Raw genomic sequence first — 21,472 nt, forward strand, 5'->3', positions numbered from 1 at the left:
CTCAGAATTTTGATCCGACGACTTTGGGAAAAAATTAGAGTGGGAGGGGGCCTAGGTGCCCTCCAATTCCTATGGTCCCTTAAAAAGGGCACTAGAACTTTTCATTTCCGTTCAAATGAGCCCTCTCACAAAATTCTAGGACCACTGGGTCGATACAATCACCCCTGGGAAAAAGAAAGAAAAAAAATAAACAAATAAACAAGCATCTGTGATTTGTCTTCTGTATTTTTATATATTTAAAATATTATATTTAAAAAATATTAAAACATCTTTATATATTTAAAATATACTTATACATTTAAAATCAGCATTAAAATGCGATTCTTTTGATGTAACTATTTGTATCAAAATTCCGTTTTTTAGAGTTTTGGTTACTATTGAGCCGGGTGGCTCCTTACTACAGTTCATTACCACGAACCGTTGGATCTAAAAATATTCTTTTCATGGTCACACTGATAGCTGCAACCCAGTAAAGAGTGAACCACGGCTGAAAGTAAGCTAACGTTTAGAAACAACTTTTTAATAAAACTGCCAAGCGAGGAAAATTATCACTTGTAACTGATTCATGAATGTTAACTATTATTTCTATTTATCTCAACAATAAACATTTGTTTTGAAAACATATTTACTAAAATTTCTAAACACTTCAAAACATCTTCAACATCGTCGAAGGCCTCATGATGACTTCCTTAGTATTTTGACTAAGTTAGGAAAAGACTGTTTTATAAAGAATTAAATTAAAAAAAACAAGCTATTTAACTGCAAAAAAGGAGCGACATTAAAACTTAAAACGAAAAGAAATTATTCCGTTTATGAAAGGGGTAGTCCCCTCCTCGATGCCTTGCTCTTTACGCTAAAGTTTGACTCTTTCTCACAGCTCTACTTTTTAAAAAAATAGAGAATTTAAAAAAAATAAAGAGTGAGGTATTGTGGAGGAGATGAACCCCCTTTATATACGTAATAATTTCTGTTTGTTTTAGGTTCTAATGCTGCTCCTTAATTCCACCACAAAAAACTTTTATTTATTTTCTTATTGTTCTTTTAAATAATGCAAGAAAATCCTGCAGCCCCTTCATGGAAATTTTCTTCCCTTATGATAAAATCCCTCCATGGAAAAATCCTCCAACGTAGCCCCCTCCCCTAACCCCCCTCTAGAGTGAAAAAGTCCCCCTGAAGTCGTCTGTCCACGTCCCAATAACCATTACTTCATGTAAACAATGGTCAGAGTTTGTAACTTGCAGCCTCTCCCCCAGAGACTGTGGGGAGCCAGTCGTCCCCAAAGACATAATGATTAGGGTTTTGACCATGTTGAACAAACAGGCTATCTCAAAATTTTGATCCAGTAACTTTGAGAAAAAATGAGCGTGGGAGCGGGCCTAGGTTCCCTCCAATTTTTTTGGTCACTTAAAACGGGAACTAGAACTTTAAATTTTCGTTAGAATGAGCCCTCTTGCGACAATCTAGGACCACTGGGTCATTACAATCACCCCTGGGGAAAAGAAAAAACAAAAAACAAATAAACACGCATCCGTGATCTGTCTTCTGGCAAAAAATACAAAATTCCACATTTTTGTACATAGGAACTTGAAACTTCTACAGTAGGGTTCTCTGATACGCTGAATCTCATGGTAAGATTTTCGTTTATATTATTTGACTTTTTGGGGGTGTTTCCTCCTGTTTTCTCAAATAAGGCAAATTTTCTCAGGCTCCTAACTTTTGATGTGTAAAGCTAAACTTGATAAAACTTATATATTTAGAATCAGCGTAAAAATTCGATCGTTTTGATGTAACTATTGGTAACCAAATTCCATTTTTTAGAGTTTCGGTCACTATTGAGCCGGGTCGCTCCTTACTACAGTTCGTTACCACGAACTGTTTGATATGGTGTATATTGTTAAAATATAAATATCGCACATAAATTGGTTTAAAAAACCAAGTTTTTCTTTTGAAAGTAAAGAACGAGGTTGAAACTTAAAATGAACAAAAATTACAGTTTATGCAACGTATTTTGAAACACTATTTTAAATAAACTGGATTGTAATATTTCTCTATTTGAAGGATTCTGAAAAAACAACGCTACAATGAAAACTAAGCTTCCTCGAGTTTTGTAGAGAGTTAAAATAGTGTTGGAATATTTATTAATGTCATGACTGATGAAAAAAATTATTAAGAGCCTTATAAATTATTATTTTATTTCTTGCCGGCCCCTTAAGAGTTTTTCTGCTTCTAATCCTGTTTTGTCGCGTTTATTTTGTGTTTTTAGTAAAATGCTAGTTTTCCAGAATTCTCACAAGGAAATATTACAGGCCAATTTATTTGAAACATTCTTTCAAAAAGAAGTCGCATAAACGACAAAGCAGCTAATTTTTGTTCGTTTCAAGTTTAACTTCACTCTTTACTTTTATCAGAAAAACTTTGCTTTTTAAAGATTGATTATTTTGTTCGACTCTCTTTAAATACCAATTTTATTGAAGGATTAATCTTTGCTTAGACCTTTTGCTCACAAAACCATACAACAAGCTGTAAAGCTTATTCTTTATTTCCTTAAAAAGCAGCTAAACTCATCCTTATCTTTCTTTTAGATAAGTCATATATCATGCATATTTTCGTGGCTTTTGGCTTTTGTCATTTACTCTTTGACTTCTTTGCCATTCGTCACTGGCCGTGATGTAATTGTAAACCCAAATGGACCCAGCTATTGTGATGCCACCTATTACTTTAGTAAGTAAAATAAGAGCATTATTTAACGATTATTGTTGCTACTGCTGTACTAAATTTGTATGTCACAGTTCAGATAAAGCATGCTGCAGCATTAAAATTGAGCAGTTTACTCGTGATCTCGACAGAACTATCCAGGCCAGACATTGAGAAGGTAGTTGAGAAGAGGTATCATGAAAAATGAATCCATCTCCAAAGTCTGTCATCAGCTTTAGATGGTCTTTTTATGCCAGAAACCTATTAAATTCCCTTTTTAACCCTTTTCTGATTACAATATGGGACTGAAAACTATTTCTGAATGTTTTACGGTTTTCTCATTATCCAATTTTTTTTAGAAATGAAATAAAGCATCGGGTAAACACTGCTACCTCCGTAAATTAAAAGGCACTTACAAAACGGAGCTCCAAAAAAAAGAATTTGTTAACTTACCCCTAAACGACGAGGAAGACATTTGATTCTCTTTGTTGAAGTGATCAGGCATTTTTCTATGCGAATGGAACCATATTTTTAACTTGAAACACATGCTTGTATGTTCAAAGCCCTTTGACTAGACATATGAAATAGACGTAGTATGGCTAATCTCACACTGAAGCTGTGAACTGTAGAAAGATAGAAAAATTTTATAATGTTACACTTTTTCTAATTTGAATCCATACACAATGCTGACATCTCGTACAATAATGATGCCCACATCCCATAACGGCGCTCTTAATTAGAAAGACATTGAAGTGTCGTATTTCCCTTATATATAAAAGAAAGGTTAGCAGTATGGAGATATTTTATGCTCCCTATTTTCATACAAAATCCATATTATTTACAGAAAACGAAAATGAAAATAATTTGCAGAACCGAAAACCCAGGCTTTTTTACTATTTACATCCCCCTTCGAACCCTGCTGTTTATCCTAAAGTTTCACTATTGTTTCGCTGAAATGAGTTTTTTGCAGCAAATATAGTTTCAGTATGAGTTTAGTCTCTGAACTAAAAGGAACTAGCTTATGAACCTAATCGGATTATCTTTTGTACTATACTGTATTAGATTGCGCAATTAACTTGCGGATTTAATTTTAAGGGATTGCTCACTTCATACAAAGTGAGTTATTATTTATCATAGTGTATAATTGAATATATTGGTGTTATCGCTGATTAAAAACTTTCATATTTACTTTTGGTCAAGTAAAATTGAATTAAGACTGATTAACAGTTCGTGAATCTGCAGTGTCTCGTCGGAATAAATGACGGAAAAAAGCCCCTAAGGCTACCACCCGAGAAGGATACTCCCACTAAAACCATTAGCCAGTCGCCATTCCAACCTACCTCTAAAACTCTTCCTAGAACCCCTCCAACTACGCGATCCAAAACAGTTAGCCACTCGTCAGGAATTCAGGCCTGAGCCGAACTAACTCTAATGAAAGAGGTGAGACGCCTGGCAAAAAGAGGAAAAAGGATGAAACTCGTTCGCCAGTGATAGTGCAACCCCTCTCTTCAAGTGTCCCAGAAACTAGTGCTAACGATTACCCGAATTATTATACTGTCTCAATCAAGAAAACCAATGGCCGACCCTTTTCAAAAGATCGAATAAGGCAAATTAAGAAAGCTGTCTTTCTGATCACCAAGGTAAATTTTGAACTTGTTTTCAAGCAGGACGAGTCTATTAATATTTACTTTACGTCTTCTCAGGTGGCAGACCACGTCCTGTCAAAATCCAAAGAAATAATTTTTGGTGGCTCAAAAATTTTAGCCACAAAAAAGGATGTGGAAAAGTTACACAAGTATGGGCTGTATGGTATTGATACCAGTGTAAAAGGGGAGGAAATACAAACTGAACTAATAATAATAATAATAATAATAATAATAATAATAATAATAATAATAATAATAATAATAATAATAATAATAATATAATAATAATAATAATAATAATAATAATAATAATAATAATAATAATAATAATAATAATAATAATAATAATAATAATAATAATAATAATAATAATAATAATAATATAATATAACGTAATAATAATAATGCTAATAATAATAATAATAATAATAATAATAATAATAATAATAATAAATACTTCAGACCTTCTCATCAATCCTTCAACTGCTATAAGGCTAAGTTTAAACAAAGAAGGTTTTCTTCACCCAAGCCGTTCAATCCTCATTTCCTGCAAAGTTGAGCTAAGTAGAGAAATATTCTTGTACGGTATGTCCCTTTTTTACAAGATTTATAAGCCCAAGCCCCTACAATGCTCCACTTGTCTGACCCATGGTTACAGAAAAAAACACTGCAAACAGTCCCATCCGTCTTGCCTTGAGTGTGGGAAAACAGGCCACGCAATTAGTGAATGCCCTGAGTCAGACCCTTTCTGCAGAAATTGTAACCGTAAGGGACACACAACCCTCCAAAAACAATCTTGCCCAGCTCACCAAAAGCGAGTCGTAATCCTTAGAACATCTGATAAAATGAACCTACCCTACTCAGTTGTAGCTGCAAGAATCCTTTGGCAACCCACACCCCATTGGCCCAATAGAAGCCAAGCAACAGTTGCTGTAGAAGATGTAAAGACAGTATCATTTCCAAAAGAGGCAAATAATGCTCATACTCAAGGCTCTAGTCAGTCCCCCATCCCTTACCTAACTTTATTTCAACATCCTGCCCTCCAAAAGATTCATCTAAAAGTAGCCAAGAATGGCAAAGGCTTGCAGCTTATCTCACAGTCAGTCACTTAATCGAGGTTAGTAATGAAGCTGGGGAAACTTCTCAAGAAGAAAGCTATCACTAAACTCCTAGGTGATGACATCTTACAAACAGCTATAGCTCAATTATCCTCCATGAAAAAGGACATAGATTCCGCATCAAAGCTAGTTAAGCCTGTAAACTCAACTGCTAATTAAATTAATACAGGCTCTGACAATGCCACAACCCCCAAGATGGTAGTCGGTGCCACTGCCCTAGTAAAAGGCAAGAAAGTTAAAAAAAAACGGCAAACTTTCCATCCCAGTCCAAAATTACGACCAATGATATTTCGTCGGCTGATGAAGATTTCCAATATTCTAATCAAGGAGATGATGAAACTCTGATCAAAATGGATATTTAATGTGTACTATACAAGATATTACGTTTCTCATGAATTTATCACTTTGTAATAATGTTGTTTTTCACTATTACAGTGACCAAAATAGTTTACCCACCAGCCCCTTAGCTAGCCCCAATAGCCCTTTAAACCAAATTAACTGTGAATATCTCGACGTTTTTGAATTTGTGAAAAATGTGAAACCTAAGCTAATGGAAGAGACCAAACTTAATGCAATTTACTTTAACATTAGAAGTATACGGGATAAGTGGGCTAATTTTAAAGACTTAATTTTAATTATTGGTTACTGCCCTTTCGATGTAATTGCAATAACAGAAACGTGGCTTTCAGAAATTGATGATAATAATGAATTTTCCCTCCTTGTCTTTCAAGCTATTCATAGTGAAAGAAAATTAACCAAGTCCTCTGGCGGCATTTCTCTTTACATCCGGTCAAGCCTGGAATTCACCAAGCTATTAGACTGTGAATCCTTATTCTCGCAACCTATAAATAATAGATGCATTTATTCAATAGTCGTATACATAAGTGTTGACGAGAATTCTTTTATTTTTTCATTATTTTGTGAACCCCCCTCATTTCCAACCCCTTTCTTTTGTAATTTGTTTGATGATTTTTCTAGTTTTGTTAATTTACCACAAAAGAAGTCAATAGTTTTTGGGGACTTCAATTGTAATTTACTAAATGTTAGCAATAATAATGATTGTGATACCTTCTTTGAAACATTCACCTCAAGTGGTCTTCTTCCCACAATCCTTTTTCCTACTAGAGTTGATACTATGAGGTCTACAGCTACTGTAATTGACAACATTTTTGTATCTACTTCCCTGGGAAACCACCTGTCCTCCAAAAAAATATTTTCTGACCTGTCAGATCACTTTCCGATCTATCTCTCCCTACCCTACCTACCAGCTGTTCAACCCTGTAGAACTAATACCCCTACGTATAATAGAAAATATAATACTGTGAATATAAATCGGTTCACGGATCATTTTAAATCCTTCGACTGGTCCAAGGTTTTGGATTGTCAGGATGTTAATTCAGCCACAAATGGTTTTACACAGGGACTGAGTGATCTTATCAGTTCAACCTTTCCTCAGTTCGTAAATCAAATCGAAAAACTACCCATATACGCCCCTGGATGTCAAATGGCCTGATAATCTCTTCATACCGAAAAAATGACCTATATAAGTTAGCTTGCAAAACCAGTAACGTTATTGACCTGACTAATTATAAAAAATACAAAAAGCTATATACCAAACACGTCCGGGAAGCAAAAAAAATTATTATCACTCAAAAATCTCTCATTGCAAAGGGAACTTGCAAAAATTTGGTTCACAATAAATGAAATTCTTAAAAAAAAAGAATTCAAGATCTGTACCTGTTAACCTTAAGAACATCAGTGGCAGATTAATTGACCCAATTTCAGTACCGGATACTTTTAATAATTATTTCACTAATATTCCAAGTGCTAACTCCTGTTCCTTCTCCCAGTCAGTACACCCTAGCAAGAATCCTGGATCCATGTTTTTTTCTCCAACTGATCGTAAAGAGGTGATTAAAGTTGTCAAATGTCTCTCTAATAGTAGTACACCTGACTTCTTTGGCATAAGTAATAAGCTTCTTAGGACCGTATCTTCATATGTTTGTTAACCCATTGTGCACATAGCAAACCTGTCTAAGACAATGGAATCTTCCCAGAAATATTTAAATCAGCAATTGTTATCCCGATTCATAAAAAAGGCGATCAGTCTGAGATAAGTAATTAACGTCCAATCTCACTTCTCCCAGTTATATCTAAAGTGCTCGAGAGAATTATATTCCGACGTCTTTCTCCCTTTTTATTTGGGATTCATTCTTCAGATTCGTTGATTTCTCCTCATCAATATGGCTTCCGTTCCAAATTTTCAACTGCTCATGCACTAGTAGACGCCACACAGTTTATACGTTCCCAACTTGACTTTAAAAATACTGTATTGGGGTTATTTCTGGATTTTTCTAAGAGTTTTGATATGGTTGGTCACAGTGTTTTATTAAGTAAACTCAACAACTTAGGGATTCGTGGAGTTCCTTTCTCATGGTTTGGTTCTTATCTCTCTGGTAGAGTACAGAGTGTGAGTCTTGGCTGGGTGACTTCACACCCCCTTCCTGTCCGGAGGGGCGTCCCACAGGGCTCTGTTCTTGGTCCAATACTTTTTCTCCTTTATATTAATGATTTGGTTACGGACTTGGGTCCATCAGTGCACCCAGTACTTTTTTCTGACCACAGCAACTTTTTCATCACCAGTCCTAATTTACCATCCTTCGTCGCCTCTACTCAAACCCTTTTGAAAAGAGTACAGGAGTGGTGTCTCGTTAACTGCATGACCATTAACAGCAAGAAAAGTCAGGTTGTATTATTTCGAGCCCCTTAAAAAAAATGAAGCTCAGCAAGCACTTGGCCTAAAATATTCTACCAATCTCCTCCCACAGATCGAAGTTGCCAAGTTTCTTGGTGTCCACATAGACTCCTCCCTATCATTTGCAACACATGTGTCCTAAATCAGAGCCATAATCTTGCGACAGGTAAATATGATTAACCGTGTGAATTATTTTCTTCCTCCCGATATCCTTGTCACTCTTTATTACTCTTTTATTTACCCGTATATCTCATACTGCGGATCTGTTTGGGGCAACACTTATCCTTCAATTACTAAAAAATTAAAATGTTCCCAAAACTGTGCCGTCAAAGCAGTTTTTCGGCTGCCCCGACTGTATCCCACCTAGGACTTGTACTCCGATTTTGGTATTATCCCTTTTGAACAAATCATCAAAAAATTAAATCTATCCCGTGCATACTCCGCTTACCATAAAAATCTTCTTCCCCAATTATTATCTTATTTTGATAGTAATAATTCTGAAGGCCTCTGTCTCCGTTCATCCAACCGTTTCTTCAGTGTCCCCAAGTGTGTCTCTAGTTCCGCCCAGCGATCCCCCATTTATAAATCAATACTTCAATCGAATATAATACCCTCTAGCGTCGAGCTATCCACAAGTTTTCGCACGCTGTATAACAATGTACTAAAATTTTGATATTATCATTCTCTAAATTCTTATTCAGTTTGGTTTAATTACCCATGTTTTCTCTTCTTTTTTTCTCTCTTCTTCATTTTCAATTTTTTGTTGTTATGATCCTCAACAAGTTCACTTCCAGGATCTTTATTATAATTGGTGTTATGTTTTTTTGTTTTTTTTTTTTGAATAAATTGAAATAAATATACTGTTTCGCAACGAATAGTATAACTAGCGATAATACCTATCGCTATTTGATCATCGTAAATGTTTTATTTAACGATGGCCAAGGCATTTGAACTTAAAAATATTACCGTTTCAATCGAATTGGAAAAATCTCCCAGGCTATCTTGCCATTGACATGTTATACGTGGATGAAATCTCAATCCTTAGTCGAGCCCTTCCGGATATAATTGGGATTTGAGAAATCCTTGAAGGTTACAGTCAGAAGGCCTGACTACAAATTCACTTTTCAAAATCGGAAGGTGTCTCCTTTTCAATTGGACAAATAATTCTTGCTTTCCTATTGCAACTCTTGTTTCTAGCTCTGTATGACTGCTTCATCACCTTATTTTTCTATTTTGGTTCATAAATTTGCCAATATACTGCATCCGCAATTTTCTCCTAGACTAAATAAGCCACTGAACTTTGGCAACTTACACATCAATGGCATCTTGTTAAACGGATTTGAGGATGAAAAGTCCGCCTCCATCGGCATTTTTTTTTATCCCTGGGTATTTCCGTAGCCAATCAAAGTATCGGATCAAAATTTTGGGACAGTAATTATGCTGAAAATAGTTCACATATCTAACAAGCGCAAAACGAAGTCGACTTAACCCTCGTAGCCCTAGGGATCATAGCCCTAAATTTCACAGGTAGATTTTGCTCAGAGATAGATTTTGGAAGAAAAGGCGGTAATATTTGGAAATGGATGTTAGGTCGGATTGAAACTCTAAGGGGCTGTTACTTAGTAAGCGGTGCTGTCTATCTTAGCATATTCAAAGATGTAATGTCTAGGTTTTCAAAATAGGTTATTTGCAATATCACAGCAGCAGCGTGAGGGACCCAAATGAAACTCTTATGGAGTGCTGGGAAGGGGGGGGGTGCAAGGAAAGTCTTCCTAAGAGTTTTTGGGCTATGGATGCTGGCCGATTTTTTTTCTGAAGCTACGAAGGAAAAAAAAGCATGAGACATTATGTGCACCCAGGTTATTAGATTAGTGTATCTCACAAACCTCAAGGACGGATTGAGGGATACGATAAGCTAATTTGCTTAAATAAATATTGTAAATCACCTCAAGTTATGAGATATATCCTAGGATTAAGTGTTTTAAAAAATGCACCGTTAAAAACAGAATTGTAACCATTTTCTTGCAGTAGATGACTTGGTTCATTTTCCTATATACGGTTGAGAATTGCTTATAACCCTTCTTGTATGGTGCTTTTGTTCATTATACTCACTTTTGCATTAAAGCATAATTGTATTTTCATTCAGAGCCCATTCAATGAAAATTGTAAGTTGATATCTTAGACCATTATCTAGATATTCAATATTAACTTTTCTAACGCTTGTAACCCATTTCATCTAGGATTATCGACAATTTCAAATCTTTTAACCGGAAGCCATTAACTCGCTAATAGAATAATCATGTAATCCGCTATAGGTAAAACAGAAAATTTCTAAAGATGATTTCTTATTCGAAATTTTCAAACGGAACTGAAAGTATTTTTCATATTTCTTTCTCTGGATATCCAAAGGGTTCCTTGAATTTCAATCCAGCAAGATTGTCCTCATCTAATTTTCTGTTTTCAAACTCAATGTGTTGGAGTTTTCTGGATATATAAAATTGACATAAATGTGGTTATGCAAAATTGACGCAATATCCATTACAAACAACACGCTCACTTACATCACCTACTTTCGAATAACAAGCCAAACAATCTTCATCCTGAATTATATGTCCTGTAGGTAATTTGTATGAATTGCTTATTTATACTTAATATATGCATATTTTGTTCGTTACTTAAAAAGGCACTAGAACTGTTAATTTTATTTACGAACGTTTTTATTAGTAATAAATATACGTAACTTACAAATTAACTTACGTAACGGACTTCCATATTCGTATATTTTTATTACGTATATGAGGCGATTCGCCCCCTCATCAATACCTCGCTCTTTATACTAAAGTTCAAATTATGTTCCAATTCTTTAAGAATGATTTCTGAATCAGAAAGCCGTCTAATTAGAATAAATATCTCTTTTGAAATTACTAAAAATACTTCAGCGTAAAGAGCGATGTATTGAGAAGGAGGAGAACCCCCTAAGAATTGCTGTTAGTGTTAATGTTCCTTCTTACTTTCAGTTGAAAAAACGTATTTTATTTTTTAATTTACGATTGTTTTTTAAATAATACTGGAAAATCCAGCGCCACCTTCAGGGAAACTCTCTTCCCCCGTGATAAATTCCTCCATGGAGAGATCCTCTCACATAACCCCCAACCCCCCCACTATCAGACATAATAACCCCTGAAAACGTCAGTATACTCCGTCAATAACCAACACTATATGTAAATAATGGGCGAAGTTCATAACTTACAGCCCTTCCTCCGGGGACTGCGGGGGATTAAGTCGTCCTCAAAGACATGTTTATTAAATTTTGACTATGCTGACAAAATCACTATTTCAAAATTCTGATCTGGTGACTTGGGGAAAAATTTGAGTGTGTGAGGGGGTCTAGTTGCCCTTAAATTTTTTGGTCACTTAAACAGGGCACTATATCTTTTTATTTCCGTTAAAATGAACCCTCTCCTGGCATTCTAGGACCACTGAGTCAATACGACCACCCCTGGGAAAAAAAACAAATAACAAATAAACAAATAAACACGCATTTGTGAAAAATACAAAATCCCACATTTTTGCACATAGGAGTTTCAAACCTCAACAGTAGGGTTCTCTGATACGCTAAATCTGATAGTGTGATTGTCATTAAGAGTCTACAGCTTTAAGGGAGTGTTTCCCCCTTTTTTCTCAAATAAGTAAAATTTTCTTATGCTCGCAACTTTTGAGAGGTTAGCTTATAAATTTAAAATCCGCATGAAAATTCGGTTCTTTTGATTTATAAATCGGTATCTAAATTCCATTTTTAGAGTTTCGGTTACTATTGAGCCGGGTCACTCCTTACTACAGTTTGTTACTACGAACTGTTTGATAGCCATTAGTGTCCCGAATCATGTGAACCACACTATAAGTTCTCTAATATACCTGTTACTTTTAACAAACAAAATTTCCTTAAGATTTAAGAGATAGCCAAGCGTCTTCGACTGCTTTCGCCCCTTAAGGCTTTCCTTTCTTACCACTGCGAAATTATTTCGAGTGCTAAAGCTAATGGCTGCAATAGCTGGACCATAGTTATTAAGACCTCGTACCTCTGAACGTATTTGGACTTGGTTGCTTTAGCTTAGAGCATTTGTGCATTATTTCGTTCTTACAATTTCTCCATGGAGGATTCCCAATACTCTGCTTCTTTAGGTATGGTCGCTTCTTTAGAACGCATGGAATGTAACGAAAAAACTAGTAGACCCTGAGGCGTTTTATGTGTCTGCTAGTGATCAGAATAGTGCAAGCAAAGCTAGAACGGAAATGGTCAACGATGTCAACATGTCAGCGGATGAATTCAGGAATTGAGAAATTTAAGTTCAGAAAAATGATCAAAAATTAAGTTTAAAAAAAGTTTTTTTTTCAATTGAAAGTAAGGAACAACATTAAAACTTCAAGCAAAACGAAATTACTCCCAACATTAAGGGGGCTGTCCCCTCCTCAATGCCCCGTTCTTTACTCTAAAGTTTGACTGTTTGTCACATCTCTTTATTACCAACTCCTGAAATATAGAGCCCATTTAATTGTCATATGAAGCTTCTTAAAGTAGAAAAAATTAACGTTAAGAGCAGGGTGATTAAGAAGGGGGCAATCCCTTTCATATATGGAGTAATTTCTGTTCGCTTGAAGTTTTAATGTTGTCATTTTCAGTTGAATTTTTTTAAAATTTAATTTCTGATTATTTTTTAAATATTGTAGAAGACTAAAACGGCAGTGAAATACTATTGGTAATAATGATACTGTTCCAAAGTACTAAAACAAGCTAAATTGCTACAAAACACTGGTGTTATGTGTAACAGAAGTTAGTTACGCAGAAGAATTACTTTAATAGGTCAAAAAACCAGTAAATGATGCTTATGAGTAGAATAATGTTCCAAAGCACTGAAACAATCACAAAAGAAAAAACAAAACAAAACAACAATAGCTTGATCAAACTTTTTGCTAGTCATTATCTGTAAGAATCCTGTTGTTTGTGTCAAAAAGAAGATACACGGTTTTCGTCCTCTGCTTCACAAAAAATCTTTAAATACATTTAACGTTGAAGCAACACTACCATGATATTTTTTCTTTCTATTTTTGTTTTTTAGGGGGTGGGTACAATGCCCCTCATATATGGAATTATTTTTGTTCGTTTTACGTTTTAATTTTAGTCCTTACTTCCAGTCTATTGTTCTATTTAATCTTTGACGGCTTTGCCTGGGGCAAATTAATTAAAGCAAACACCCTGCGGACTCAAATATAAGCAAAAAAAGCCGAATGAAACGAAAAAATTATCAGCCCCCTTACATGGTGGGCCCCAACTGAAGTGCCCGGGGTAGTTAATTCGGTTTCTCCCTCTCCTGTCAACAGCTCTGATGACAAGCTATGCATGAATATTGATTAGGCTACCTGCCGTCTTCTGTTGAAATTCTATATAGAAATGTGATTGACTGTGGAATTATTTGTACCAAATTTATTACGGAGAATCTCAGTAATAAACTTGACATATATGATTCAACAGTCAGTAAGTCCAATGAGACTGTTAAATAGTCAAGCTGACGCTTTATTAAATTCAAAATTGTGATAAAAGTGGATTTGTACAAAATTTATACTAACTGGCTCATATTTGAAAAGCTAAGTTACAGTCTCACCAGTTTTTTGTTGTTGTGAAATTGTAATAATATCATAATAATAACTTTATTAATAACCTCTCATATAATCAGGAGAAAACAATGTATTACAAACAAGAAAAGAAAGTAAAAAATTGACAGCAAACACATTCAAACAAAAGCAACCCACGTGCAGAGGCAGCCCTAATAAGGGAATAGAGGGTGTACTAGCCCCGGGTGAATAGATTTTTTTGGGCGCTAAATTTCAAATAAGTCGCATTTACAATTTGGACTGAAAATGTTGGGAGTCACGGGGAGGGGGTAGTAATCAAGATTTCGTCCCTTTCGCAGGAGAGCCAGAACCACCACTGCCTACATGTTAACACATCTATTTCACGAGGTAGACCTACTCATACTGCAGTAACTTTAATTTTATGTTAACCCAACGCAAATATATGGAGCCGGTGTTTATTTTTCAAGTCTTTATTTTGTAAAATTTATAAAGTTAAATTGTTGAACATATATATACTCCATTTAAAGAAAGTTTAAAGCTTTACACTTCAGCCAAAGCTAAATTCTGCGTAAATTGTCAAACTAAATGCTTCAATTTTGAAACTAATATCTTTTTTATGCTAGGATTCGTTCCCATGATAGCGGCGTGTATTCGGTATTTCCCAGCTGCACTGTTCTCATTGTATATATTTGGGACGATATTTAACATTGGAAGGAGAAAAAAGCTTGGGTCTAAGGAGCTCAAAAGCGATGTCACTAAGGTAACGTCTTTTCTTTTAAACTTTCTCATTATCAGCTCCCCTATTCTGTAATCTGTCAGATAAGTCCTGAATTATTCAGAAAATGAAGTCATTTTAAACTCAGAGCTTGATATACATAAAGTAAAAATAATTTTTTATATATTTTTTTTATTATAGACAGTGAGTAGCACAAAAACACAGGGAGTATGAAAGTCGGAATATAACTGGAAATAGATATCGTAAGTTTTTCAAGGAAAAGTAAAGAGCCAAGAAATGAGCAAAAAAGCCAAGAATGAGCAGAAATAAAGTCAAACAATCTTCCAAGCATAAAACTACCACAAATCACCATAAATAAATAAATGACACTCCAAACGATCAGAAATTACAATAAACAGCCGAGTCAAACTCAAAACGAGCAAAAATTCACATGAGTAGGGGTGATAACTCCTATGCCCTCTCAAAACCAGAGCACAGTTTGCGCTTTACTGAAAACAAAATATGTTTCAAATGTTTTCACTTTTCTTAATTTCATTAATGAAAAATTATCAAATCCTTAACGAAGACAATGTGAGTATATGCCAATTTAACTGACAATTCACTGTCATTTGTTTGTTTGTTTTTATTCAGTAAAGCGCAAATTGTGTTCTTGTTTTGAGAGGGCATAGAGGTTATCAGCCCTACTCATGTTAATTTTTACTTGGTTTGAGTTTGACTCGGCTAATTGTTGTAATTTCTGTTCGTTTTGAGTTTCATTTATTTATCGATAGTGATTTGTGGTATTTTTACACTTGGAAGATTATTTGATTTTATTTTTGCTCATTCTTGGCTTAATGGAACTCTTTACTATTCTTTGAAAGACTCTTCTTGTGGAAAAAGTTTTTTTTTAAATTAGTTAATGGCTAGAATAGATGTCAATTTTCTTGTTTTAAAAATAGAACAAAAAAAGCAAAACCATTCGAAAAAATTCTGTAAAAGGAACAAAGGGTCTTTTCATCTTATGTCAAAAAGCTGATAGATTTTCAAAGACTATTATAAAAAGGTTACAAATTTGATATAAATATGACGAAAATAACCATTAGGAAAATAATAGAGAGAAATTTAAAAATGATTTTCAAATTTGTCGGAAAAATAACAATTTTCGTTGAATATAGGTGTAGCGAATATGTTGAGGAATTTCTTTGAAAATTTATAGACTTTCATTTTTAAAGATCCTTAAAAATTGTAAAAAAAAAAAAAAAGTGTTTAATTATCATCAAAGCGCATAAGAGTAATAGAATTTCAGTATTTGATACGGATGACTGTGTCAACGAAATAATACTGTCCTTAAAAAAAACGTCGCACTTACTTGACCTTTTTTTTACTTGTATTAACATAATAAACAAAAATACAAATTATTAAAAATATAAATCACTACACTAGAAAAAATTAAATTTTGCTAACGCTTTGTGATTAACTACATAAACATTCCTAATGGTATCCTAAATTAATAATAATAATAATAATAATAATAATATTAATAATAATAATAATAATAATAATAATAATAATAATAATAATAATAATAATAATAATAATAAAAGAACCCACACAAATATTCCTAGAAGCGTCCTAGACAAATAAAAAAAAATAAATAAAAAAGCACCTTCTCCCAAACACTCCCAGGGTAACAGCCCCCATCCAAATGCAACTCCATCCACCCCACTCCTTCAACCCGCTCTTCCCTTCAGCCCTTATAAATAATTTCGAATAATTTAGAAATAATTAGTTAGAAACTAATTTCCGAAGAAACACTCTATTAAACTATTTGTAAACTTTTGGAGGTGCTCAGCCGCCTTAACACTCACAGGAAGTCAATTCCATACAGAAGGGCCAAGATACGTCAAAGTAAAACCAGATCTCCAACTATTTTCAATCTCCACAACCAAGTTATCATATTTTCTTGTATCTCGCTAATAGACAGAACTTCTGAAGCGGTAAAACTCATTAAAAATTTCCAGGACTAGATTATACACAGAACTAAACACAAACATCGCCACTTGGTAGTCCCGTATTTGTCCAACATTGATAAAAATTGCTGCTCCAAACTACACATCCATGTGATATATACGGGTAGACTATTGCAAAATACATCATGCGAAGAGTACGTTTCAGCAAAATATGCTTCAGTCTTCTGAGAATGCCAACTCCACGCGCAATTTTGGCGGAAATATTGTCACTATGATGCTTCCACGACAGATTAGAATCAATTTGGAAGCCAAGGTACCGTGGTGACTTAACTTGTACAACAGATTTTTCACACAATAGAACTTAACCAGTTACATCAATAGAATCACCCACTCTACAGGATGTCAGTAAAAAGGTGTTCTTTAAATTCACTCACGTTTACTTAAATTCATAAGCACATCTAGTCTTTTGAGAGCCTTATTGGCTTTTTTGTTATTAAATCATCAACTGACTTTGCAAATACTGTTAGAGCAGTGTCATCCGCAAAAGAAGTAATACATACCTCATGCAGATAAAAACATATCAGGTCCACGTCAACTAGATAAAGTAAGGGGCCCAGCACAGAGCCCAGAGTCACAACATACTACACAGGAAAAGACGATGAGACTGCATCATTTAAAACGACTTTGAGGACCTTACCGTAAATATAGCTCTCAAACTCTCTTAGACAAACTCCATTTATTCCATAAATTTTCATTCGATGAAGCAACAGTTGGTAGTCAACCGTGTCAAACGTTTTTCTACTGTTAATGAAAATAGACATAGGTACGTTACCTGGGTTTAATACACAGTTAAAATTTTGAATAGGTGTTGTAAGGCGTGTGTCGGAGAATGACCCTTTCGAAACACAAACTGTGTCTGACTAAAAAGCTTATTCATCTTAAGGGAATTATAGAGCCTATACTAGAAAGAAACCCGTAATGAATTCTGTAGTTAAAATGAAAGAAATATCAGTAATTCAAACGACTGGCCAAATTTGCTTAATTTTCTTTCAGCAAGGCATAATGCGCTAGTCAAGGTTGGTATAAAAAGCGACGGTTTTTTAACAGTAAACAGTAAAACACGAACTGAAACAGTAAAACAATTACTTCGTATATGAAAGGAGGTGCTTCCTCATCAACGCCCCGCTCTTTACGCTAAAGTTTTTTACTGCTTTAAAAAGTAGAGCTAAGAGAAAGAGTCAAACTGTAGCGTAAAGAGTGGGGTGTTGATGAGGAAGCATCTTCTTTCATATACGAAGTAATTTCTGTTCGTTTTAAGTTTTAATGTCGCTCCTTACTTTCCGTTAAAAAAACTAATTTTTTTATATTTAATTTCCCACAAGACAGATCACGGATGCGTGTTTGTTTGTTTTATTTTTTCCCAGGGTGATCATATCAACCCATTGGTCCTAGAATGTCGTGTGAGGGCTCATTCTAACGGATATTAAAAGTTCTAGTGCCCCTTTTTAAGTGACCATAAAAATTGGAGGGCACCAAGGCCCCCTCCAACGCTCATTTTTCCCAAAGTCACCGGATCGAAATTCTGAGATAGCCATTTTATTCTAATAACTATGTCTTTATGGACGACTTACTCCTCCACAGTCCCCGTGGGAGGGACTGCAAGTTACAAACTTTGACAGTGTTTACACATCGTAATGGTTACAAGTGAATAGACGCTTTCAGGGGGATTGTTTTAGGTTGGAAGGCGGGGTTGAGGGGAGGGGGTCATGCAGGGGGGGATTTTTACATGGAGGAACTTTTCATGGGGGAAGAAAATTTCCATGAAGGGGGTGCAGGTTTTTTTCATATACGGAGTAATTTCTGTTCGTTTTAAGTTTTAGTATCGCTCCTTACTCGAAGTTAAAAAATCTTTTTTTTTCATTTAATAGTATACCAATACCAAACCGTTCATAGTAACGAATACGATTTTCTTCACTTTTTTCATAGAGGGCAGAAAACCACCATCTGACGGTCTTTGAATATGGGGATTTCAGTGGCATACTTTTAATTTGATCTGCCGCAAGCTTTCGAAAGTCTTCAGGCTCTTTCTTAACTTCCATTGAATTTGTTATCGTCATTATTTTTTTACTCTTAGACTTAACAGAAATAATAGTCTAACATTATGAATCAATGTTACATGAAAATTTTCTTACCTTTGAAAATTCATCAATCCACCACCATTTTTACGTATTGTTTTGTATTATCATTGAGTTCAGTGGTTTTATATTTTATTCTCCTCCTAGGTTTTTAACAGTACCTTTTTTGACATTTTTATTGGAAATAGCTTTTTCTGTTTTCATTTAAAGTTGAAAAACAGCAATTGCCCCACCTAGATATTGAAAAAAACATAGTTATCATCCTTTCGCCCTAATTACCGTGAGTTGACACCATTTATTGCGCTAGTCTTTTAAAAATACATGTTGCACAGACTGAGAAGCAAAAGTTTCAATTTTGCCCTTACTTTTCCATAAGAATAACCTCGTTTTTTCAGTGTCAAATTTTTTAATATGCAATAAACTTTACAATATATTGTTTATCTAACTAGCTTTATCTTTTGAAAGTAATTGCAATTTTTATGTAATGCAAATTACACAAATGTGACTTTTACTAAGATGTCACATTTTCAGTCCTTTTGAGTGTTGTTCTCATTCTCGTTTGCATTAGTTTTTACAGGATGGAAAACTCTGTCCACCAGTCTCATCCATGTAACACATCAGTATCGCTATTTAGGACCAAGAGCTCCAAAAAAAACGGCGCCTGAATCTTGAGAATCAGAAACTTGACCGCAAATTTTTAATTCGAAGTGCAATTCCCATAAGATTTTAATTTTTTTATGTAAAGAAATAAAGGTAAATACAGGTAAATTAGGAACGAATATAGGTAACTGATATTACCTAATGAATATTACCATTTACCTGAAGATTATTAGAAGATAATTTCGAAGACTACACTGCCTTTCCATGACGATAAATAAAAGTTCAAATAGGAATAAAATCCTTTTAATAGACAGTGATAAATCTCACAAAAATACTAGGTTACTAGGTATTTCGGTCACATATGCAGTGACCGTTTTCAGTAGTAAAATTAAATAAAGAAAACAAGTTTTTAAAATAAAAGTAAGGAGCGACATTAAAACTTAAAACAAACAGAAATTACTTCTTAAATGTAAGGGGATTTTTCTCCTCAGCGCCCCGCTCTTTACGCTAAAATTTGACTCTTTCTCTTATATCGACTTTTTAAAACGGTAAAAACTTTAGCGTAAAGAGTGGGGCGTTGAGTAGAAAAATCCCCTTACATATACGGAGCAATTTCTTTTCGTTTTAAGTTTTAATGTCGCTCCTTACCTTTGGTAAAAAGAACTTGTTTTTTTATTTAATTTGGGTAAAACGACTTGTTGACGTCAAACCGAAAATTATAATTTGTAGCAGAATTCTCTTGTGATTTTGGGTGAATATTATAAGGAAAGGATGACCAAGACGTTACCAGTACGATTCCTCCTTTTACAGGCATGAAATTCTGTAGATCTACGGAAAAATCCATAGATGTCGAAACACTGGTACACAGGTATTGTCTGGGACAGAGAGAGGGTTAATTGATACAAGAGGATTTCTACAAAGATTACTGTTACTTTTTACATTCATTATAAGTAGAAAACTTCTCTGCTGATCTAGAATAAAACTAAGGGTAAAATGAAATATAACTTAACACATTGCAAGTGACATATAAAGATTGCAGACTTGTGACCGAACTTCTAAGAGGTATTGCAACATTTAATTAACTGCCGTTTCTGCCAATCCTAACTTAGTAATTGTTATTCTTATTTTTATTTCTTTCTTTTATTTTCATATAAGCTTTAGTGCTTAAAGGCATCACAAGTATTGCTTTTTTTTTAGCACAAAGTAAACAAGGTCGGAATTGTAGTAGAGAAACTTATCGATCGTTTTCTTTAATCGGTTGGCACGGCTCAGATTTTCAAATGAAATATAGGAACGAATTCAGGAGATTGTTTATATTCAATTTAAAAGAGAAATACAATCTAAAATCTTTTCTGTCGTTTAAAAGTGTTATTCTTTGTAGCGTCGTGCTTAAGATAGCCCCCAGACGGTGTGGCTGAGATATAAGAGCGTCCTAAGAATAAAAAACACTATGTAATGTCATGTAAAAAAAAACCGCTTTTACAATATGCTAATGTTTCAAAGAACGTCGAATTGTAGACACTAGGTGAGGTGGAAACGGCTGGTCTTATTACAAGTACAAGTAAGTAAATAATACTGAGGAGAAGGATGTAGATTGACATACAATTAAGATTTGGGGATAAGAGCAGAGATAGATCAAAAGACGCTACATGCATCCAGGTTATCAAAATACTGTATCTGCAAAATTTTGGGAACGGGAATGCACCTTAAAAGTGGGAAATTGATAGTTTTAGCGCCCTTTTCTACAGTTAAAAGTGATTTAAGTGCAGCTAGGCCCCTTTCTACGCGGTTTATGGCTCCCCAGCTTTATCCCCAAAAGCATCTGATTATTGTTTAGAAATTTCATTTTTATCCAAAATAGTCAAAAGTTTCAAAAAATATGCTTAAATAGTCAAAATGTTCACTATGCGTCTGGTGATGACATAATCCTCCATAGACCATGGGAAAATCCCTGTAAGTTATGCAATTAGGGTCCTACAAGAGTCAGTACGCTCTATCGACCGAACTCGTCGTTCGGTCGATAGAGCGATGGACTATTAATCAGAATATAAAATGTTCAATTCCTTATTGGGCATTTTATTTTCAGTCATGGTTTTGTGCCTTCTATATGATTATGTGGATAACCTGTATTTGTTAATACTGACTACGGTAATTCTTAACCAATGCTGTTTCCCGTACATGCCAAAAAAAAATACGGTTATCCGCAAA

The 21,472-nt window shown here is 34.6% G+C and overlaps 1 protein-coding gene across 5 annotated transcripts in view; it reads left to right on the forward strand.

Moving 5' to 3' along the window:
* LOC136024631 (muscarinic acetylcholine receptor M2-like) overlaps positions 1 to 19,580 on the forward strand; it is a 101,289-nt gene extending 81,709 nt beyond the window's left edge. The window contains exons 5-7 of one of the 5 annotated variants that reach the window (XM_065700063.1): positions 2,583 to 2,721; positions 14,468 to 14,604; positions 19,233 to 19,566. In XM_065700063.1, the coding sequence (XP_065556135.1) occupies positions 2,583 to 2,721; positions 14,468 to 14,604; positions 19,233 to 19,277 (321 nt within the window). In that variant the 3' untranslated portion in view covers positions 19,278 to 19,566. Of the gene's footprint in view, positions 1 to 2,582; positions 2,722 to 14,467; positions 14,605 to 19,232 lie in introns of all 5 variants that reach the window. The other 4 variants (XM_065700061.1, XM_065700064.1, XM_065700059.1 and 1 more) reach the window with 4 other exon arrangements.
* Positions 19,581 to 21,472: the final 1,892 nt, after the last annotated feature.

The sequence above is a fragment of the Artemia franciscana genome, chromosome 3 (genome assembly GCF_032884065.1).
Source record: "Artemia franciscana chromosome 3, ASM3288406v1, whole genome shotgun sequence".
Lineage (NCBI taxonomy): Eukaryota > Metazoa > Arthropoda > Branchiopoda > Anostraca > Artemiidae > Artemia > Artemia franciscana.